The 24,536-nt window shown below is 39.5% G+C and overlaps 1 protein-coding gene across 2 annotated transcripts in view; it reads left to right on the forward strand.

The window, feature by feature from the left end:
- The window catches only part of Ptp69D (Protein tyrosine phosphatase 69D), a 752,166-nt gene that overhangs the window by 402,591 nt on the left and 325,039 nt on the right, over positions 1 to 24,536 (forward strand). For both annotated transcript variants that reach the window (XR_010849719.1, XM_067084316.1), the window contains exon 14: positions 14,665 to 14,923. Coding sequence is in view for 1 of the 2 variants with exons in the window: in XM_067084316.1 (XP_066940417.1) it covers positions 14,665 to 14,923 (259 nt within the window). In the remaining variant the exon portion in view is untranslated. The remainder of the gene's footprint in view (positions 1 to 14,664; positions 14,924 to 24,536) is intronic.

A 24,536-nucleotide genomic window follows, 5' to 3' on the forward strand; every position in this document is an offset into this window, starting at 1 on the left:
TTACCATCGAAGCACGCTCGGGCCGTAGCCAGAGCGACTTTGTCCAAGCAAGGGGTGGGTAGGTCGTCTCCCAGGGCGAACATCGTAAAGTTGCCCTTGAAAGGAGTCAACTTCGTATTTTCTGCCTGCCACTCCGTCAGAGTGCGCAGGAGAGCCGACTGAGCTTGGTCCCTAGGGACGATGACAGTCTCCCTAGGAACCTTGTCTGACCGAATCCAAGCTTCCTCTGTGAGCCTCACGAAGCCTGGGTAAGGGGGCAAGAGATCGGGGGGGAAGAACTCCAATTCCTCCAACCGTCTCGTGCCAAGACCCTCAACTGTAAGCTTGCCATCATGTTGGATGGCCCGGTCTGCAAAACGCAAGGGTTACCGACATCGAACGGGGGAGGTCCGCAGTGTCGGGGATAACATACTGTGGTTCGGCTGGGGTGGGCGAGCCATTCCCGCCAGTATGTTATCATGACTGGCCAACTTCTCAGTTATTTTGTCAAATCTGGAATCTAGGTCCTCTGTAAACTTTTATAAAGTTGATTGGCAAAGGCCTCTGCATCCAAAGCAGGCTGGCGAGGAGGGCTTGGTTTTGCAGCCCTCTTACTCGCGCCTTTGCTGGAGGAACCAGACTTGCTCCCGGAGGCTACAGGTCCTGAAACCTTAGCCTTCGACGGGGAAGGCGATGCCTTCTTGGAAGTCGAGGACTTGTAGCCCTTCGCCTTCCATGAAGTCTTCAACTTCAACTTGGGGATAGCAGACGGAGCTCTATCACCCAAGGAGGAAGACTTCACAAAACCTGCAAATGAAGAGACAGATGAAACAGGGGAGTCAAACAGAGGGGGGCCCGCCCCAACAACCTCACTTACCTCACCACTTACCACCTGGTCCTGCTCTGTATTCATCGGTTCCAGGTTAAGATCCAAGGCGGCTACATCCTCCGAGACCTCAGCGTAGAGGATATCCACTTGGGGTGGCTGGGTCGCATCCCGGATTTGCTGGATGATAGGGGTGGCAAGATCTTCAGGCACTGCGGCCGCCACCCGTGCGCCGGGGTAGAGCAAGTCCCTCAACCTAGCGTCGAGGACGTAGGGCTTCCCCGACGGAACATTCCTGCCGAACCCAGCCACCCAGGCCCGGAGGGATTCCAAGGCAGACTTCTTGGAAGCTTCGTCCGCCTGTAAGAAAACCAACAATTAGCTAAGAACGAAAAAGCCAGACCGGGAACCTCATAAACAATATACAATATGAGGAGCATAAAACGGAAGAAAAAGACTGTCACTTACCGACTCATCCTGGACGGTTGTGCAGAGAGCGAAGCAAACCTCACAACCATCGGGGTGCCAAACAACCAGGTCGTCAAGTCGGACCGCACAACCAGCGTGGGTCCGGCATACTACGTGCCCGTAGGGTTGTTGAAGGGAGGCGGTACACCCCGGCTCCTCACAGCGAACAGTCTGTAAGTAGAAAAGTACATGAACCTCCCACCCTAAGCAATCTAAAGCCGGCAAGGCCGGGAAACTCAACTACAACCGGAATACTCCGGCGGAGAAGAACTCCCTTATCATAAACTGGGCCAATAAGCTCTAAATGCACAGAGTGGAAGGTAAAGGGCTTTCAGACTCGGAGGACTCCGGGAATGAAGGAATGAGAAACCAGGAACTAACCATAAGGGCTGCCAGAAAAAATAACGGCGGAGCCCCGGTGTAGGACCGGACTCACGTATATAAAATAAATAAAGGAGCGTACTCCTGTAGATAAACAGACTTATCTAAAATTAATGAAAAAATAATAATAACAATAACAAGTGATGGTAAATACTCCGAGACCGGAGGGATCCGCTCCCCTTACATAATGTAAAACCTTCCGCCCTTACTTCCCCGCCGGAGAAACAAGACGGGCAAAGTGCTCGTATGTTCATAACATAAGCCGGAGCAATTATATTTTACCCTATCTACGTAACCCGACGGGGAGACGAGAGGTATGGGATAGTGACTTCGAACACGTTCGAGCAAACAAACCACCAACCCCAACACAGCGATGCTAGGGACGGTATGGGAGGGAGCGAATCCCTCTACCAACAGGAGGAGTCCCTGAACTCGGAGAAAACGCCATCTAGCGTCACCCCGCGCGAGTAGAGCAAGGCTGGGGGGGGGGGGGGGTGGAGTAGGGGAGAGAAGTAGGCTACCAGGAAGGAACAGGAGACAGGGAGAAACATATCACCCGCTCAACTGCATCCATCCCTCCAAGAAAAATGAAACTTGGGAGGGTAGCCTGACTACTGGGAGCTACACAACCCAAAGCCCGACTCCTTCCTAGGCGAAGCCTAATATGGACCTAACCTAGTATAGGCTAGGAAAAAGGAGGAGTGCAGAAGGGAGGGGGAAGCAACAGGGAGAGAAATTTTGTGCCGAGAACCAACCGGGATCGAGAAGGGGGGCAAGGAGGCGACTAGCCTAGAGGAAACACATCCAAAGAACTCGATTCCCCAAATGGAGGAAGAGAACTAAGGGGCTCACTCTGCCCACCGCGACCCCGGAGGAAACAGCAACAAAACTCCCTCAACCTGATCTCCACACCCAGGGCAAGGGGATGGAAGCAAATAAGCCTACTCCACAAAATAACCATCACACATAAAAAACAAAAATGTGCTCAATAGGGAGCGTAGCCTACCTCGGGAAGCGGTTAGATCTGAGGCTGCCGCCACACACAGAGGTAAACAACAAAAATAAATCAAATAAAATAAATAAAATAAATAAAATAAAATAAAAAGAGAGCACTATCTCCAAGCATAAAATAATTAGCCTACTTGAGACCAAAAATAAAAAGGAACCCAACCTTGGGGGGGGGGTACCTGGACGGGGCATCACCCTAACAAAGGCCGATAGGCCAATGAAATGTAATTTCAAAAACAAAAAGGGGAGCCACACGAGAACCACCAGGAAGGGAACCAAGGGGTCAAAATCTATCTATAACGACGAGGAGACAACTCCAACCGAAAAGAACAGAAGGAGTCGCCTCGCGGTCGACATGGCTGGCGGGGGACGCCGTGGCGTCATAATAAGATCTCAATATTTATGAAAATACGAGACCATAACAGCCAAAAAATAGAACAAAACCCCACAAGAAGATGGTACTTAACTTAGAGATGGTAAAGCTGCTCGATGCCATCGTAGATGCAGAAAAAAAAATCCAAATAAAGAGAGCCGAGCACACAAAAGAAACGGATGCAGTCACGTGCTAGAAAATGGAATGAGGTAGGTGGCGCTGGTGTCGCCGTCCTGGCGGGTGTTGAGTGTAGGGGCTGTAACGGCTCACCGCTCTGTTCGGGGGGTTTGATAGGGAGAGATCTTTCAAGTAGGTTTCCGTGGTAGTGGTATTTCACTCACCCTTCTTTATACCGACGCCTTCCTAGAAGACGCTCGACTGGGGGTAGTAACCCCAGCTTTCCTGAAAGCTCTTTTTCTCTGGTATATCTAGCATTGTTATACCTAGAAATTCGTGCTGTAATGGAATTTCACCGGCTGACACGGGACTGAACTCAGAAATAATAATAATAATAATTATAATCATAATAATGATAATAACAATAATAATAATAAAAAAATTCAACAGTAATAACACTACTACTACAACTTGTAGTAGAAAAAATAATGATAGTAAAAATTACTTGTCAGTGTAAAAAAAAATGAAAGAAGTTTTCAAAAAACATTGTATGTAACACCAAAAATATATCCTCTGCTGTGCTTGGGTTGTAAGGGTTGATTATTACTGCCTCAAAGACCCAGCCCTTGGGGCTTCGGAACCTCGTTTTTTATGTGCATGGGAGTGCCAAGCTATAAAGTGTTCCTTTGAGCATAGTCCAGGCTCCCCAGGGCATCCAGAGCAGTGGTAAGTGGTATCCTTCCTCTTCTTGAAGTCCCGGGTGCAGATGCGACATTTCTTCTGTTTCTTGGGTCAGAATCGAACCCTGGAGTGTATGACGTCCATATTAGGCATCTTTGTGGGTTTCTGTGACTTCGCCTCCTCTTCTGCCTCGAGCATGGCCCTACCACCGGGACTAAGGCGAAATACCAAACCCTTACTGACTTCGAGGATGAATGCCATGAAGTCCTTCTTGTAACATTTTTGGTTCTTGTAGGCCAAGTAGGAGTTCATCAGTATGTGAAAGATAAAATGTATACCAAGTTTTTTGAACCAGGCAAGGGATTTCTTTCCAAAGGCATATGGTTCGAGCAGCTGGTCTGCCATGTCAATGCTGCCCATCAGACTATTATATTTTTCAATATGGAGTGGCTTGTTATAAAAAACAGTTTTATCCCCGAAGTATGTTTTGCACTTCTCTACCATGCCAGCTGTATACAGAGTTGTCAGTACATTGACCTCCTTTTTGTCCATATACTTGACAACGAGAGTGTTGCCCCTCCTTGCAAAAGTTGACTGGTGTTTGGAGAGTTTTTCATTCACAAGTTTCTTAGGGGGTCCCCTGCCAGCTCGTACAACTCCAGTAAGTGTTGTGTCCCTGGTGAGTAAGTAATTACCAAGGCGATAACTGGTATACCAATTATCCGTAACTACATGACGTCCCTTGTCAAGCAAATTCCTCATTAGATGAACTACGATGATCTCCGATATAGATAGGTTAGTAGCAACTGGGTCAGGTAGAGAAAAACTTGTGTCCTTGCCATAATACACTTCGAAATTCCACGAATAGCCATTCCAATTTGGATCTGAAGGACATAGTATAAAAACCTTTATTCCAAAGCTGGATCTTTTTGTTCGGATAAATTGCTTGAATCCCAGCCTCCCTTTCCAGAGCATCAGTGCCTCATCTACAGCAATATCCTTCCCTGGTGTGAGCAGATTCTGTCTACATTGGCGCAGTAAGTAAAAAAAATGGTTCAATACGAGTCTTAGGATGTTTCTTATCCACTTGGTCTAATGGAGCAAACCTCAGGAATTTCAGCAAGCAAAGAAATCTTGCTCGAGACATCACTTCTTTACAAAAGATCCTTGGACCCCCTACCATGGCATCTCGTGACCAATACATATATATACGGGGCATTTCATTCACCCCCATTATCATCAGCAAGCTCTGAAAAACATACATCTCATCACGAGTGACAGCCCTCCACAGAAGTCCGTTTACCTTCCACTTTCCTGTTGACCGAAAATACTCCTCTGCCCGAGCATTCATCCATTCACACAGTCTGTCAATAACATCATCACAAAAAAAGAAACAAAATGCATCTGGTGGCAGGTGAAGTCTGGTGTGCAAACAGAGATCCCATTGTCACCCTCTGTGAAATCGGGGGTTGGGTCTGGGCGCACATCACAAAATGGATCTGTTGTGAACCGCCAACCTTCATCGACAATGGGTTCAATGTCCTCTAAATACTCGGTGTCGCTGTCATCTTCTAAGTAACTATCACTATAATCATCTGACAGATCTGGAAGGTATTCAGACCCAGAATCTGAAATACTATCATCCAACATCATGATACTGAAAAATAAAAAAAAAAACTGTAAAATAACTGCAATCTAAAGGGAAAAAAGTTTAGCATTCGAATCCAAATGGTTTACTCACAAGATCATGACAATGTTTCATACATAACAGCTTGAGGCACACTGGCATGTGCTGCTGGATAATACCCCTTATAATATCCCATATGAATATGACATCACGACGACCGTTGGACACTCATTGGCTGGAATGAATAGTGGGTGGAGCTTCTGCACCTCTCTTGTACACAATAGTATGCCTGAAACCCATCCAAGCTGAAGAAAACAGCTTTGCTTTTTGAGGAGGGATGAAAGACGTATAGGCGTACGTCGCTGTCTTTTATTACTGTACCGTAAAAGACGTACATGTGTACACCCTGGTGGCGAAGGGGTTAAACACCGACTGGACGTATCGTACGTCAACTAAAATTGTCTGTCGGGTGCTGAGTGGACGAACGGTACGTCGACTACGGAAAGTTTTTAAATATCCGCGGAAAAATAGTTATAGGCCTAGTTTGCGAAAGATTTTAAATCACGTGCCTTGATGGATGCTGAGAGTTCACGGATCGAGCTGTTGTTTTGTTTACAAGTGTTACCCAGCCGCGCATGCACGAATTTCTTTCTTCTCGCACTACAGAGCATCAGCGACGCATCTCAGAAATTCTTTTGTCACGTTGTCATAATTTTTGCACCGTTTTATATTAGCCGTTACATAAAGTTTTATATATGAAAATGTGCGCAGTTTCATGTAAAATACAACAAAAAACAACCCATGGTTGTAGCCTTAAAAGTTTTGAAATATTTTCATATAAATCACGATAAGTGCCAAAATTTCAACCTTTGGTCAACTTTGACTCGACCGAAATGGTCGAAAACCGAAATTGTAAGCTAAAACTCTTACATTCTAGTAATATTCAATCATTTACCTTCATTTTGCAAGAAATTTGAAGTCTCTAGCACAATATTTCGATTTATGGTGAATTTTTGAAAAAACTTTTTCCTTACGTCCACATGCGGTAACTGCTGAAAATCTCAGAAATTCTTTCGTCACATTGTCGTAATGTTTGCACTGTTTTATATTAGCCGTTACATAAAGTTTTATATATGAAAATGTGCACAATTTCGTGTAGAATACAACAAAAAATAACTCATGGTTGTAGCTTTTATCAGTTTTGAAATATTTTCATATAAATCGCGATAAGTGCCAAAATTTCAACCTTTGGTCAACTTTGACTCGACCAAAATGGTCGAAAAATGCAATTGTAAGCTAAAACTCTTACATTCTAGTAACATTCAATCATTTACCTTCAATTTGCAACAAATTGGAAATCTCTAGCACAATATTTCGATTTATGGTGAATTTTTAAAAAAATCTTTTTCCTTACGTCCGCGTTAGGTAACTCGGCTGAAAATCTCAGAATTTCTTTAGTCACCGTGTCGTAATTTTTGCACCGTTTTATATTAGGCCTTATGTAAAGTGTTATAGATGAAAATGTGTGCAATATCATGTAGAATACAACAAAAAATAACTCATGGTTGTAGCTTTTATCAGTTTTGAAATATTTTCATATAAATCACGATAAATAAAAAAAATTCAACCTTCGGTCAAATTTAACTCGACCGAAATGGTCGAAAACTGCAATTGTAAGCTAAAACACTTACAGTCTAGTAATATTCAATCAATTACCTTCATTTTGCAACAAACAGAAAGTCTCTAGCACAATATTTCAATTTATGGTGAATTTTAGAAAAAAACTGTTTACGCCCACACGTTACGAATTCATGCATCATTTTGTGATAATATCAATTTGTTATATACCAAAATCATCGTAATTTAGTGTACAATACAACAAAAAAAATAACTCATTAGCTCTAACCGTTTTGCTCACAGCGCGATTTGTATACAATTATATATGAAATTTTTTTTTTTGCACTCATATATTCCAATATTTATATATGATCATGATGTTTTTTTTCATTTCTGATCGTTGCATACTAAACTTCAGACAGTGGCAAAAGAAGGAGCCAAAAATGAACTCTTAATCTTAAAAACTAAGCGTGCTGTGATTTTTTGAAAAAAACTTTCCTTCCGCTTTGGCGCTAACTCTCAAACCCCGCCGGCATACGGCAGACACTTTTGTAAATAGAGGCTCGGCGTTTAAGCGTTAACTGTCATTTATGAGAGAGAAAAAAAAGAAGGGGCTGCATTTTATTTCAAAGTGTATTCATGCAGTATAGTATAAAGTATTACGTTACAAATATGGGGAAAAAAGGTAGATAATTACTTTTTGCATAAAGTTTTCAGTTTAAAGTGTGTTGGTTGTTTAATAAGCATAATGAGTGTTTACCCATGCATATTTCTGGTAATAGATTAGACCTAATATTCACAGATGTTCCAGCTATTGTCAAGTCCAAGGTCTGTTAGTATGTAGGCATTTTCAATCACTGCACCACTGAGATGGACATATCTGTCAATTAGTAAATTGCTAATTCCACCATTGGAAAAACTGTGGCTGAAATCCAGAGCCAATTGGTATCACATTATCGAAGCATTTGCAGCACTTAATGTTTTAGATGCTATATCAGATCCAGATCTCAAGAAGAAGCTAAATGAAATGCTGATGGGTAGTTTAGTAAAACCAGCCATGGTTTGGTGATACATGTAAAAGAACTTACCATGACAGACAGACCAAATTTAACACTTAGACGAAAACGTTAACATGAAAATTACCCCTTTTTTGTTGAGTCTTGCCATGCTGTGAATAGAATTTATCACATAGCTGGAGAAATTACAGTAATTCTTTAAAGAGGAGACTTGAAGGAATTACTCAGCCTCACATGTGGTGGACCAAATTGGGATCATCTATGGGCCAGGTTCATCTTCCATTCCTCCACTACTAACAACTGATGGTAGGTTGGTTACTGGCCCTAAGGAAAAAGTTGATTATTATTATTATATTGTTATTTAGAAGAAGAACCCTATTCATATGGAACAAGCCCACAGGGGCCTTTGACTTGAAATTCAAGCTTCCAAAGAATAGGGTGTTCATTAGGAAGAAATAATAGGAGTTAAAGGGATATACAGAAAAAAGATATCCTATTAAAAAAGAAAAAATAAATTAAATTAATAAATAGATAAAAATGTATTAAAATGCAAGGAGAATAGTAATGCATTTCATCTTCACTTGAACTTTTGAAGTTCCAGTTGCATGACATCCTCAGGGAGACTGTTCTACAGTCCGACGGTGTGAGGAATAAAGGACCTCTGGAGCTGAGAAGTTCAACAGCGAGCCACATTTACTGTATGTTGGTTCTGCTTTTCAGCAAGTCTGTTGCTCTTGATAGGAAAAGGGGATCAGTGAGAATGTGAAAGATCTCTGTTAAAATATAACTTGTGAAAAACTGACAAACAAGAGACCATCTGTTGATGGTCCAAGTCATAACTGCTAATATTAGGAAACAGAAACCTACCACCATGAACCACTCTATTTAAAAGAGAGAAAACTCTGACTGAGGCAGACATCCATACGGGAGAACAGCAAAGGGAAGAATAAATGACCTAAAACAGGTTGCATTGATTTTATCAGTTATAAATATATGAGGGTTTTCGTACAATACCTAACTTTCGAGCAGCATTTGCTGACACTGATGTTTCTCAAAAGTAAGACGTGAGTCAAAAATAACACCTAGAATAGTTAAAGCTTCAGACTCATTCAGCAAAGTACTATCCACCTGAAGGGGAGAATAGGATGGAAAATTTGTATGAGATCTGCTAATCAACAGTGTTTTTGTTTAAGTAGAGTTCAGCCTCATACCCCTCCGACTAAACCACTCACTAATCTGCTCCATGTCCTGATTGAGGCTAAAGGCAACTTCATTTCTCATAAGTGGAGACTTTACAACACCTGCAAGTGTTGCATCATTGGCATATCGAACAATCTTGTTTTTTAGGCCAACAACCATATCACTTGTTTACTCTAAAAATAGTAGTGGACCAAGAACACTACCATGGAATTCCAGACACAGTGTTCTTGATTTGCTAAAGATCCCATCAACAGCAACTTGTTGCTGCCTACCTGTAAGGAAATCTTGAAGTGTAAACCTAAAACCCATCAACCCACTACTAAATCGAAAGCAGCACTAAAATTTATTTTAATTACTCTACACTCAAAACCCTTATCAAGGTTCTCTTGTAAATGGCACGTCAAATCTAAAAGAGCATCGCAGGTACCTAATTGCTTCCGATATGCATAGTGACTGCTTCATCAAGCTTTTGACGCTAAGCTATCAGTTGAGGATGTCCCTCCCTGATACTTGCCATTCTGAACCTATTCTTACAAAATGTGCGTTTCACTCCAGGGATGTTAAGAAAATTCTTGATAATCTTGATAGTTGGCAGGGAGAAGATCTTGATGGTTTCTTCCCATTGTTTATTAAAAAAGTTTCTAGTGTTTTGTCTCCCAAGATTACTAGATTCTATCGATTTTTATCTCAACGTAGTATCTTCGTGGATGAGCTCAAGCTTAGTAATACAGTAAACCCCCTGTATTCGTGGTCATGATTCGCGGACTCACCTATTCGCAGATTTCTCTATGGAACACACATATACGCATTATTTGCTGAAAATCCGCCCATTCACGGTATTTTTCACTGAGAAATATTCACTTATTACTGTATTTTCATCTCATTTTCATGACTAAATGCACTTTTTGTGATAAAACTAGTAAAATACTCGGGTAGTGCTCGAATTATGATATTTCACCTTACGATAATTTGATTTGCAATGGGGTAAGCAGTTAATACTGATACGATAATATTTATAAAATATTTTCAAGTTTCACGTGGGCACAGGCAGCAGCGTACAGGCAGTGAGAGAGATCAAATTACAATAGACCAGCTTCTTTTCCTCCAACTCTTTATCCCATTTGCTAGTTGAAAAAGTAACAGAGAATGATAAAAATATTGTTAGTAACGTTATACTTCTGCGTAAATGCATACAGCCATAAACAACCAACTGAAAAACTGTTGTTTTATTTATCACTGAATCGGATAACAACAGCCCTTTTGCCTGTATTTCAACCATCGTACAGTAATACACAATTACCGTAGGTTATAGTACAAATAACATTAATTCGAATAGGACATATATTTTTACATTATACCCTTATTCAGTATTGATACAAGATCGTCAAGGAAATATACTGCTAAATTTAAGCTGCAAGTTGCAGCTGAAGCTGAGAAAACAATGTTCAAGCTGCTAATGACTATAAATTATCGTGCATCGGCAACATGGATGAAACTCTACTAGAATTAAAATTGGAGAGAAAGTATTTTAATCAAAACTACTGGACATGAAAGAATAGATTACTGCTATTTTTATGCTGATAAACAATAAATATGTAAAGTTCGTATTATGATGAAATAAAGTGAAAATAACAAACAGAATCTTGATTTTTTTTTTTACACAAAACAAACGCCCCCAAATGGCCAGTGTCATCTCTCAACGAAAAAGATAGCTAAATTACTTTCACAGCGAGACGTATTTAAGTTATATTTCAACTTAAAAACACTTCATACAGTATAACAAAAAATATCCTTACCCCATATAAATAAAATATCTAGAGATTCGTATACGCTAACTAGAAGCAAGAAAAGCTCTCTGCACTGAGTTAAACAAAGCAAAATAAACCACATAAACGATTTCCAAACCAAAACATTGATCCCTGTGATTGCAATTTATAATACAAAAGCAATAGAAGAATATATACCATATTATTGGATACAGTGAATTAAGGCGTAACATTTTAAAAGATCCATGGAAAAGGTGCATATTCGTTATGTTGATGTTTGTATAATACGATATGTGAACATAGAGTACAGTATATTGAATACTCTAGTGTAGGCTAGGCTATATTCGAGATACTTTTTTTCCAACAAACGATGGGTTTTTTTGGAACCTAACCCCATTGTAAGTAGGATAATACCTGTATAAGCATTTCAATTTTTTGTGTGTGGTTGAACTATCAAAATAGGCAGTTCTAAGTGTTTTTAGAAGGGTTCTAAGTATTCGCGGGTTCTAGCTATTCTTGGGGGGGGGGGGTGTGGTGCACATCCCTCGTGAATACTGGGTGGTTTACTGTGTAGTGCCTGTTCCAAAGAATGGCATCTGCAGACTGCAGTAACTACAGGTCAATTTCTGCCCTCCCTGTGCTCTCCAAAGTTGCAGAAAAACTTGTTTTTAAGACACTATGTAAGTATGAGGAATCTAAAGGATTGTTTGCTGATAATCATTATGCATATTGGAAGCACCTTTGATGCTCTTTTAGATTTGACATGCCATTTTCAAGTGAATTTGATAAGGGTTTTGAGTGTAGAGTAATTCAATTAGATTTTAGTGCTGCTTTCGATTTAGTAAATCACAAGGCACTTATTTATAAATTTAAGAATTTTGGAGTGGATGGATATGTTTTAGGTTCACTTAAAGATTTCCACACAGGTAGGCAGCAACGAGTTGCTGTTGATGCGATCTTTGGTGAACCAAGGCCTATTGTGTTTGGAGTTCCGCAGGACAGTGTTCTTGACTCACTGTTATTTTTAATCTATACAAGTGATATGGTTATTGGCCTAGAAAGCAAGATCGTTCAGTATGTCGATGATGCTACACTTGTAGGTGTCGTAAAGTCTCCAGTTATGAGAAATAAAGCTGCCTTTGGTCTTAATCAGGACATGGAGCAGATTAGTGAATGGTGTAGTCGGAGGGGTATGAGGCTGAACTCAGTAAATCGAAAACACTGGTGATTAGTAGATCTTGTACAGATTGTTGATTAGCAGATCTTGTACAGATATTCCACCTCGTTCCTCCCCTCCAAGTCAGTGGGATTCTGCTGAATGAGTTTGAAGCTTTTACTATTCCAGGTGCAACTTTTGACTCATCTTACTTTTGAGAAACATTTAAGGAAAGTGTCAGCAATGCTGCACAAACGTTAGGCATTGTAAGAAAGGTTTCATGTATTTATAACAGTGATAAGATCAGTGCAACTTATTTTAGGTCATCTGTTCCTCCTTTACTAGAATACTGTTCTCCGGTATAGATGTCTGCTTCTGCCAGAGGTTTATCTCTTTTAAACAGAGAGGTTTGTGGTGGTAGGTTTCTGTTTCCTAATACTGTATTAGCATTTATGACTTGGACCATTGACTGATGGTCTTTTGTTTGTCAATTTTTCGTAAGTTATATTTTAACACATCTTTCACATCAATCAATCCCCGATCCCTTTTCCTGCCGAGAGCAACCAGATTTGCTGAAAAGCAGCACCAACATGCAGTAAATGTGCCTCGCTGACAAATTTCTCAGTTCCAGAGGTCTTTTATTCCTCACACTGTTGGATTGTGTAAGTCTCCCTGAGGATGTCGTACAATTAGAACTTCAAAAGTGAAAGTGGAGATGCATTACATCACTACAATTATAATATTCTCCCTGCATTTTAATACATTTTTATCTATTTATTACTTTATTAATTTATTTTTTCTTTTTATTAAGTGAGATCTCTTTCTGTATTTCCCCTTACCTACTCTTGACTTCTTCCTAATGAACACTGTATTCTTTGGAAGCTTGAATTTCAAGTCAATGGCCCCTGTGGGCTTGTTCCATAAGAATAGGGTTCATCTTCTGAATAATAATAATTAAATAATAATTAATAATAATAATAAAATGTGGTACTGTATTGACGAGGTTAGGTAAGGAAGTGTACAGAGTTGCCCTTGAACAACCCTGGATTTTTTTACTTGCAATTATCCAGATTTCGCTATTATCTGACGGCCCTTGGCTTTATTAATCCGGATAATTGAAGGATTACCTTGACAAACACTTACTACTGCATGCAAGACACTGGCATAAACAACAGCAAGTAATGACATGAACAGGCAAATTGAGAGTCATTTGCCAGTGTCAGTTACAGTAACTAACACACATTAATTAAGGGCTGCGTGTTAAAAGTTTGCTTACTTTTATTGTGACTTCCATAAATGAAAATGAATCTTTATTCATCCTTCACACAATGGAGAGTAAAGAGTTATGAAATTATGCCACTGCATGAATGGTTGTAATTGTCCCTGAAGAAACTAATAATGTACAGTCCATAAAACTTTCTGGAAGAGGCAAAAGTGACATCCAATACTAGCAAAATCAAACCCATACTTCATTGGATTTACTGCATTTATAAATAAAGTAAGTATATTTTTAAACCCTGCTATCATAGTTTATGAAAAAATGAACCTATGAAATGTATTTCATTTAGCAACTAATGGCTGTGATGATGTTGGTAAAATGCAATTAAGCTGATGATTTTTGGAATATAAACATTACCAGAGTGCAGGTGGTGCCTGTTCACTATGTTCATAGATTATAATATTATATAATATTAAAATAATATTAATTTTACTTGGCAAATGGATATCTGTTGGAGTAGTAACATAACCAGGGCCAATCTCTCTCTCTCTCTCTCTCTCTCTCTCTCTCTCTCTCTCTCTCTCTCTCTCTCTCTCTCTCTCTCTCTCTAAACAAAAGCCAGAAAATTTTGAAGTGCTGAAAACATTGAAAGGTGCCAGGAGATCAGAATTTGACAGTGCACCAATTATAAAGTGGTTTAAGCTCTTACTTAGCAAAGGTGTAAGAATTTCTGGGGATATGCTTATGGAGCAGACCAGGATTTTCATAAGGAACTAAACCTAACAAATGGCAGTGATTATTCATCAGCTTTTTTCTACTTTTGATAACATAGCTATATATATGTGAAATGAGGTGGCAAGATTTTGTTTACATAGGGGGTTTTTTATGTGTAATTTCTGTCATCTGGTTTAAAGTGGTTGGACTGTACTGTAATGGTAATGGTTAATCATTGTAGCAAACAACGCATTGTACTAATCAAATATAAATATGTTTCAGTTTGAAGGGTAATTGTAGAAAATTCTGCAACTACAAAACTACAGTGAATTTTTGTTTAACGCTTTATGTTCACATTGCTAAGTGCCATATCTATCTACAGAAAAAAATTTCTATTTTTATTGTTCTGATATCCTTCATTTATGTACTGGTCAACCCCCTAATTTCTATTCAGTACCTGTATTCCTTTTAAAACTCAGTTATTCCTTATTTTGACTTTTTTTTTTCTTTTTGCAGTACAACCCGATGAAGGAAAGGAGCCCCTTACTGCATTCAGCAGTTATTTCCCAATTATTCAGCCAGTGGAAGATACAAGTCTTGGAACTGGAACTCCTCCAAGAATTTCCCAGATGCAGATTGTTTATGTGGCTGCAGGCCTGTTTACATTCCTTCTCCTCTTGACAATTGGACTTTGCACCTTGCTATGTTTTTATCGTAGGCGTAACAAACATCTTGAAGAGGAAGAAGTTGCAGAAAGTCTCTCTGGATCACTTGGGTAAGCTTAAAGTTCTTTATTTTGAAATTACGTATCACTTTTGGTGATAATGCAAAAAATGACTGGTGGATTTGATAACAGATTTTCTTTGATTACCCTGTGGTAAATGATTTGTAAGTTTGTAATCAAGCAGTGGAACACAAAGCATTTGAACATCATGGCTGTTCATAACAATTATTGATAAAAATTAAAATCAGTTTATAGTAATTTTGAACTGAAAGTATTAATCCAGTAAAACAAAAAATTGGTGTCGAAATACCTGTACTTTCTAGACCAAAAATAATACAGTAATAACAGTTGTTCATATAATGCAAATCTCTCTTTTTTTTTATGACAAACCCATTGATTATAAGTGACATTAATCTTTACAGTAGCTATCCAGTTGCGCCAATGTGTTTGGTCCTGAAAAACAAAGACCCCTCTGTTGATTCCCAGCCCATCTCATGTGCCTGCAGTGTTAGTCATTCTTTGTGCAACATGGATGTGTTGATGTGTTTTCTCTGTTACTCCCTGGGATTTAACCCTATTGTGTTATTATTTTTTTCATTCATCTTTTTACCCTGATGAATGGTATCTATAGTTCTAGGTGGTACTGTACAGTGCTCCCCATTTTTATGTGGGGGATAAGTTTCAGAACCTACTGCGGAAATGAAAAATACCCCATAAAAGTGCTTATAACTGGCTTATAACTGCCAAATACCTTGTACCCCTTAAACTAAAATGCGTATAACTGCCTATTTACCATTTCACTGCTTAATTTGATATTTCAAACAAAAATATACCTTAAATTATCATACTAAAACAAAGTCATTCTTGCAAAGTTAAGTACCAGCCTACAACTGGTACTCGTAAGTATCCCCTATCATTCAGACACGCATGTTTTCTTTGGCCTACTTGACTTTGCGCATCGTCTGGGCGTACATTTTACGTATCTTGATATTTTCCTGTGTTGTAAGATGATTTTGAAATGATATTTATTGTACAGGAATGTATTTTAGGATAGTTCTCATCATCTCCCATGAGTTTATTAAAAAATTATTGTGCCGTTATATTCTCTATCTCTCTCTCTCTCTCTCTCTCTCTCTCTCAATATACATATTTAATGAGAAAACACTACAAAATATCTATAACACATTATTTCACCTACAGAATCCATTTATACTGTACTGATCTAATCACCATAAAAACATTTAAAATCCGAATTTCATAAGTAAACATAAAAAACATGAAAATAAATCCAGCAAGTTCACGACAGATCATCAAAGGTAGTGTTGCCATATTTTTTGCTCTGTCTGATTTATTGTCCCGTATTTCATTACAAGTTTAGTTGACTATGGTTATCACACATATTATAACAGTATTCAAGAGAATATTTGATCACTGTTGATGTTTCATCTCTAATTACTGTAAAAATATTTAAAATCCTAATTTCATACGTAGGCAACACTCAGCATTCTTACTCTCCTCCAGCCATTGTAAAGTCTCATCACCAGCAACTTACTGTGATCCGATGTTAACTTTAAAGTTTCTCTCTCTCTCTCTCTCTCTCTCTCTCTCTCTCTCTCTCTCTCTCTCTCTCTCTCTCTCTCTCTCTCTCTCTCTCTCCAGAGGCTATGAGGTTGGATGCAGTGATCTACATCCAAAAATATGTAGAAACCTGAAAAAAGGAAAAGTTTGCAAATTCAACAAAAAATGCAGATACATGCATCTTGTTGCCATGAAGAACAAAAATCAAAATCAAATGCATATAAAAATCAAAGTAAAAATGAAACAAATAAAGAAAGGAATAAAGAGTATGAGACAAAGGAAAAAAGCAAGCTGGCACCACGCTATGAAATGTCATCATCACGATATGAGGCATCAGCACCCAGGTACAGTGCAACAAAGCAATGTGTCTACGATGCAAAAGGATGGTGCAGATATGGAGATAGATGCAGGTACAATTACAAAATGAACAATTATGAAGATGGAAGATCAACTATATTGGAAAAGTTAGATTTTTTAAAGTCCGAAGTTATGGAAATGAAGAAAAGAACAACATATCAGAACAGGAAAGAGACATGGGAAAATCCTTATTATTACCCATATTAGATAATTGGGATAAAACGCAAACCATCAAAGTGATGAATGCACAGGGTTTAGTTTCGAGTAACTCAAAAAGAAAAATAGAGTTCCTAGAAGAACTAACCCAAACTGAAAAAATAGATATAATGAATATAAGTGAAACCTGGTACTCACATGAAACCAGTAATGATGATCAGATAAAGGGTTTCCAAACTTATAGATCAGATAGAAAAAAATAGGAATCAAGGGGGAACCGCGATATATGGGAGAGACGTAAATCAAGGAAAAATCTGCGAGAAATACAGTAACACAGAATGTGAATTAGTAGCAGTAGAATTTGAATCTGAAAAATTAGTGATCATTGTAATATACAGACCCCCTAATACTAAAGAGTTTGACATAATAATTGACATATTTAATATTTTTTTGGGGGGGAGGAGGGGAACCTCCATTGGAGTAAATTAGATAATACTGTACTGTGAATTAATTCACGTGATATAGGTTGATGTTGTGGTGTAGAATAGGTAGGGAAATTAGATAGAAAAGAGAGAGAGAGAGATAGAAAGAGAAAAAGTTAGGAGAGAGAAGGAGAGAGAAATAAGAATAAAGAGAGAGGCAAAGAACACAGTGATAACGCCCAAATGCTGTTGTATTGTGTTATGAATACGCGGGATGTTTACTTGAACCATTGCAGTATATCGTGTTGAAGCCATAAAAACAGTCATAAAAGTGAGAACTAATGGCCTCGCGATTGAAGCTAACCAAAACATGAGTCAGCACAACCTAAATGCTTACAGCAGCTGGTTCTATAGCCCCGCCTTCTCAGGAGGGCGTTTTCGTGGAAGTTCCAGGAATTTGGGGGTTGGCTTAAGTGATGTACTTCTTCAACCTCCAATCAATTATGTTTGGGAGGGGTCTTTCACACACCCTCCTAAGATCACCTCCTATCAAGTCCTCTAAGGAGAGATTTGAATCACACCCACTACAGTCCTTCCAATCAGCTACTTGAAGGGGAGGCCTTGCTGATTAATTCTTCCAATAAGGCTAAAAGGAGGTGGAGATTGCTGATAGCAAGTTTTTCTTGGGGTTCGCAAGTTAGAGACCTACGAGGAGAGAAGAGTTCAGAACTGTGTCCTTCAAGGGAGAGTACGTCTCCCCTCGCTTCAGTGTTCCCCATATAGACTGAGTCAAGAGTGATTCGTTTTTTATCATTGTAACTTGTTAATTTTGTACTGATCTTTATAATACTAAGTGCTAATTAAAGTGAAGAAATTACCGATCTCTTCTCTATACGCCTTTCTGAGAGATATCAGTATTTAAAAATAATAAATATACAAAGATTGCACATCATCCACGAAGCGATCTGAAGGACACATCGAAAGAAGCTAAGGTAAGAAGAGAAAGACTAAAATCCAGACAAACATACAACAAAGAACATAAAAGGGGAGAAGATAACCCCCTAGCAGGATGATATATGTAGAAATCACAGAGACTGGACTATACTCCTATCTGGAGACTTTAACTTTCCTTCGTAGAATGGAAAGAACGAATAGGAGACTGTGGTTGTATTTATACATATAAAAAAGAGAGTAATAGTAGTGCAGAAGATAAGAGGCAGTTTGAAAAGCTATTAGGTATGCTACTAGAACATAACATTCAGCAAATAAATCACATGCTAACAAGAAAGGATAATATTTTAGATCTAGTATTTGTGAACGAGGTGAACTATGTTAAAGAAATAATAGTGTATAATACGAGTATTTCGGACCATAATGTCTTAGAATTAACAGTCCGTTCCAAAGCACATAAAAACAGAGATAAGCAAGAGGTGAAAAAATGGGAAGGATTTGGAAAATACAGTTTTTATAGTAAGAATATAAATGGGTAAAAAATAAATGAAGAATTAAACAAAGAATGGGAAAACATATTCGTAAGTGATAATATACAGGTAAATACGGATATATTATATAAAATAATAGAGGAAATAGTGGAAAAATATATACTGAAGAAGAAAAGTAAACATCAGTCACGCATACCAAGAGACAGAAGGATCTTGTTCCAGAAAATCAGAAAGTGGAAAACAGGTCTTGCAAAAGAAAAGAATGCATGGAAAGTGATAAAACTAAAAAATTAGATAGAAAATGCAGAACAAATGATTCTACAGTCAAAAGAAAATGAAAAAAGGGACCTAGAAGAAAGGACCCTACAAAATATCAAGCAAAACCCCAAAATTTTTACTCATATGCGAAAAAGATGAATAAAATAAGAGTAGAAATAGGCCCTCTAAGAATTGAAGGGCGATTAACAAATGAAAAAAAGGAAATATGTAACATATTAGCAGAAAGATATAAGGGTGAATTTAAACCTAGGATTGATAACGAAGATAATGATACAGAAATAAGAGATGAAAATATTGAATATTTATCCGAAATAGATATTACTGAAGCCGATATTGTGCAGGCTGTTAACCCTTAAACGCCGACTGGACGTATCGTACGTCGACTAAAATTGTCTGTTGGGTGCCGAGTGTACGTACCGTACGTCGACTACAAAAAATTTCAACCTTCAGTCAACTTTGACTTGATCAAAATGGTAGAAAAACGCAGTTGTAAGCTAAAACTCTTACATCTAGTAATATTCAATCATTTACCTTCATTTTACAACAAATTGGAAGTCTCTAGCACAATATTTCGATTTATGGTGAATTTTTGAAAAAACTTTTTCCTTACGTCCGTGCAGTAACTCGGCCGAAAATTTCAGAAATTCTTTCATCATTTTGTTGTAATGTTTGCATCGGTTTATATTAGTCGTTACATAAAGTTTTATATATGGAAATGTGCGCAATTTCATGTAGAATACAATAGAAAATAACTCATGGTTGTAGCTTCTATCAGTTTTGAAATATTTCCATATAAATCACAATAAGTGCCAAAATTTCAACCTTCAGTCAACTTTAACTCGACCAAAATGGTCGAGAAACACAATTGTAAGCTAAAACTCTTACATTCTAGTAATATTCAGTCATGTACCTTCATTTTGCAATAAGTTGGAAGTCTCTAGCACAATATTTCGATTTATGGTGAATTTTTGAAAAAACTTTTCCCTTACGTCCGCGTGCGGTAACTCGGCCGAACATCTCGGAAATTCTTTCTTCACTTTGTCGTAATGTTTGCACCGTTTTATATTAGTCGTTACATAAAGTTTTATATGTGGAAATGTGCACAATTTCATGTAGAATACAACAGAAAATAACTCATGGTTGTAGCTTTTATCAGTTTTGAAATATTTCCATATAAATCACGATAAGTGCCGAAATTTCAACCTTCGGTCAGTTTTAACTTGACCGAAATGGTCGAAAAACGCAATTGTAAGCTAAAACTCTTATGTTCTAGTAATATTCAATCATGTACCTTCATTTTGCAACAAACTGGAAGTCTCTAGCACAATATTTCGATTTATGGTGAATTTTTGAAAAAAAAAAAAACTTTCCTTACATCCGCGTGCGGTAACTCTGCCGAACATCTCGGAAATTCTTTCGTCACTTTGTCGTAATGTTTGCACCATTTTATATTAGTCGTTACATAAAGTTTTATATATGAAAATGTGCGCAATTTCATGTAGAATACAACAGAAAATAACTCATGGTTGTATCTTTTATCAGTTTTGAAATAATTTCATATAAATCATGATAAGTGCCAAAATTTCAACCTTCGGTCAACTTTAACTCGACCAAAATGATCGAAAAACACAATTGTAAGCTAAAACTCATACATTCTAGTAATATTCAATCATTTACCTTCATTTTGCAACAAACTGAAAGTCTCTAGCACAATATTTCGATTTATGGTGAATTTAAAAAAAAAAATTTCCTTACGTCCTTCGCAGTAACTCGGCCGAACATCTCAGAAATTCTTTTGTCACCGTGTCGAAATGCTTGCACCGTTTTATTTTAGTCGTTACATAAAGTTTTATATATGGAAATGTGCGCAATTTCATGTAGAATACAACCAAAATAACTCATGGTTGTAGCTTTTATCGGTTTTGAAATATTTTCATATAAATCACGATAAATAGAAAAAATTCCACTTTCGGTCAACTTTAACTCGACCGAAATGGTCGAAAACTGCAATTGTAAGCTAAAACACTTACATTCTAGTAATATTCAATCAATTACCTTCATTTTGCAACAAACAGGAAGTCTCTAGCACAATATTTCAATTTATGGTGAATTTTTGAAAAAACTTTTTTACGTCCATGATTTACTTAATTCATGCATCATTTTGTGATAATATTTTCTCTGTGTTGCTTTGATCGTTTTACAATTTGTTATATACCAAAATCATTGCAATTTAGTGTACAATACAAAGAAAAAAAATGACTCATTAGCTTTAACCGTTTTGCTCACAGCACGATTTGTATACAATTATATATGAAATTTTTTTTTGCGCTCATATGTTTCAATATTTATATATGATAATGACATTTTTTATACATGAACTTACCTGTTGTTTACATATAGCTGTAATTCTCGATCTCGACAGAAAATTCAAAACTGGCGGTCCCGCTAATATATGGTCAGGTGATACGACTACCCGCCCTCTACCGGGTACCTGGATCCATTTCCATCAACAACTAATCATATTTTCTCTGTCGGGGCCGGCGACTAGTCGTCTGCTCCTCTTCAGGAAATTCATCGGTGCTTTTTCGTTTCTTCTTTGGTGAAGTACCCACTTTTGTTGACGGTTCTGGCTTGTTTTTTGGCTTTGGTTGAGATTTTTCTAGTTATGTCTGATTCAGGATCTCAAATTAGATATTGCGGGGGGGGTTGTAAAACTCGAATGTCTCGGTCTAACATAGACCCTCACTCTTCTTGCTCTAACTGTAGAGGGAAATTGTGCACGAATCTGGATAGATGTGATGAATGTTCGTCTTTGTCTGTGCTTGATTGGCAAAAGTTGGCTAAATATCAGGCAAAATTAAGTAAAGATAGGGCACGTAAGGCTTGGCCAGAAGTTCCTCCCAGAGTAGGAGTAGTATTGCCTCTTGTTCTGTTCCTATTACCCCCTCCTGTTCCTATTCCTGCCCCGAACCTGTTGTTTCAACCCACTACCGTGTCAGACCTTCGGGCAGAATTTGATGGTAAGATTTCGGCTCTTTTCTCTGCGATAGAGAAGATTGGCCAGGATGTGAGTGCGATGTCTAGACATCAAGTGTTGCAGTGATAGTGTTGTGGAGGAGGTGACTGTTCGTCCCCCTCGTTCTCCTAGGTCGAGGCCTCTGTCCGGCTCCCAGGGCTCAGGAGAAGACATGCCGAAAGCCGAAGGGAGGCGAGTGGGGTCTGCTCACGAGCAGTTGCTCCCTCTAACAGTCCTGTTGCGTCCCAGGCTGTTGCAGCTCGCTATAGTAAAAAGCGATGCGGAAGTGTCTTCTTGTGCTTCTGTTTAGTCGAGGAGGAGTTGGAAGCAGTCAGAGTCTAGTAGGCCGCTGAAGAGACGCAGAGCTTCCTCTCCAAGTCAAGTTCCTATCAAGAAACTTTCGGCACGTTCTCCTCTTCCGTCTTGTAGCTTTTGGGATAGCCCAGAGATCTCTTCTTCTTCAGGCAGTCCGGATGTACATTCTGGACGGATCGAAGCGCGCGGATCCTCCTGTTAGCATGCAAGTAGCGGCTTCCTTCCCGTTGGATCCCAAGTCGGCTTTTATGCCTCCGGTTCCTGGCCCCTTTCGCAAGAGGACAAATTGGACAAGATTTTGAGACTTTTCGAAGGTTTTAAAGCTCCAGCACTTCAGGTTCCTTCTGCAACTGAGGCTCCGGTCTCTGCTCCCGCTCACGCACCTGGCGCCGCTTCCGCTCGCCACGCCTGGCTCGCTTCCGCTCACGCGCCTGGCTCCACTTCCCGATCGCGCTCCTGGCGCCACTTCCGCCCGCACCGGCCGCACTCACGACGCTACTTTGGCGCTTGGCGCCTCTCAAAACACGTTTCAAAAGGCGCACAATGTTTTGCGCTTCTAGCGCCACCGTGGTTTTTGGCGCCTCTTTGGCTCTCGGATCTTCTAAGGCTCCTGACTCCTCTCAAGCTCATGTTTCGGATACGCTTGACGCGGGTCGGGCTCTTGGCGCCTCGGTGGCGTTCGCGATACTCAAGAGGATAACGCAAGTTTGGCTCCCGGAGACGTTTCTATCCAGCGGTGCTCCAACTGCTTCAGAGATTCTCTCCCCAGTTTCCGATGTTTCGAAGTAGATGATGTTCCGTCTGCTCCAGAACGTCCAACTTTAAGCATCTCTTACAACTTTTTGAAGAACTTTTCAAGAAGACTTTGCTCCAGCTTCCCCTTCGTCTCCGACTCACGCAGTTTGCCAAGGATTTTAAACCTCCTTCCTCTAGATTTCTGAAGCTGGTCCTGTCTGTTTCAAGCTAAAAGAGCTCTCCGAAGGCAAGAAGGATGGTTGAGCAAGAAAAGATCTCAGGGTAAAACATCTTTCTGTTTTCCCCCTCTCAACTGTCTTTTTAAGTCTCGTTAGTGGTATGAGACTGGGGAAGTCTTTTCCTTGGGAGACTCTGCCTCCTCTCAAGGGGGATTTCTCCAGCCTTGTGGATTCTGCCCGTCGCTCAGCTTTTTCTTCGCCCAAAGTCGGCTTCGTCTTCGGAAATTGACCATCTGGTGAAGAGTTCCTATAGGATCTTGGAGATCTTTTCTTTTATTGACTGGTCTATAGGAGCCTTGAGCAGGATAGTGAAAGTCTGTGATCTTCCCCCAAGACTGCTACAGATCTTGATGCTATTTTGGCCTGCCTGGACAAGGCCATCACGGACGGAACGTCAGAAATTGCCTCAGTGACTGCTACCGGCATTTTGAAGAAGAGAGCACATTGGATTTCGTTTGTCGCGAGAGGAGTCTCCAGGAACCAGAAATCTGCTCTTCTTTTGCTCCTTTGCTTAAGGAATCCCTTTTTCCGCCACGTTAGTTAGGGAAATTTGAGGCTCTCTCTCACGGAAGTCTACTCAAGACCTACTGGCTCATTCTTGAAAAGACCCAGGTTTTCGACTACTCCAGTAGTACCCAAGCCTTCTTTCCTGTATCCTCTAGGCCTTCTCGGGTACTCCTTCTCGGCCCTTTTCCGTGCTAGGGGAAGAGGAAAATTCTCTTCTCATCCCCAGAAAGCTAGTACCAACCGATGAGTTCAAGGTCCTTCATGCAACGGTCGGAGCCAGACTAAAGTCGTTCTGGCAAGTTTGGGAGGCCAAGGGAGCAGAACCCTGGGTGATCAACGTTCTGAGAGAAGGCTACACCATTCCCTTCTCAGAGAGTCCTCCTTTAAAGTCTTCGCCAGTAGACTTCAACGTATCATCCAGGGACTCAGAGAAACTTGTGGTGTTGGAGGAGGAAGTTACTTCCCTCCTTCAAAAGGGAGCCATAGAAGCAGTCCTCGAACCTTCATCTCGAGGTTCTACAACCGTCTGTTTCTGGTTCCAAAATCGTCAGGAGGATGGAGACCAGTCCTCGACATAAGCGCCCTGAACAAATTTGTGCTTCAAACACCATTCAAGAT

The sequence above is a fragment of the Macrobrachium rosenbergii genome, chromosome 41 (assembly GCF_040412425.1).
Source record: "Macrobrachium rosenbergii isolate ZJJX-2024 chromosome 41, ASM4041242v1, whole genome shotgun sequence".
Lineage (NCBI taxonomy): Eukaryota > Metazoa > Arthropoda > Malacostraca > Decapoda > Palaemonidae > Macrobrachium > Macrobrachium rosenbergii.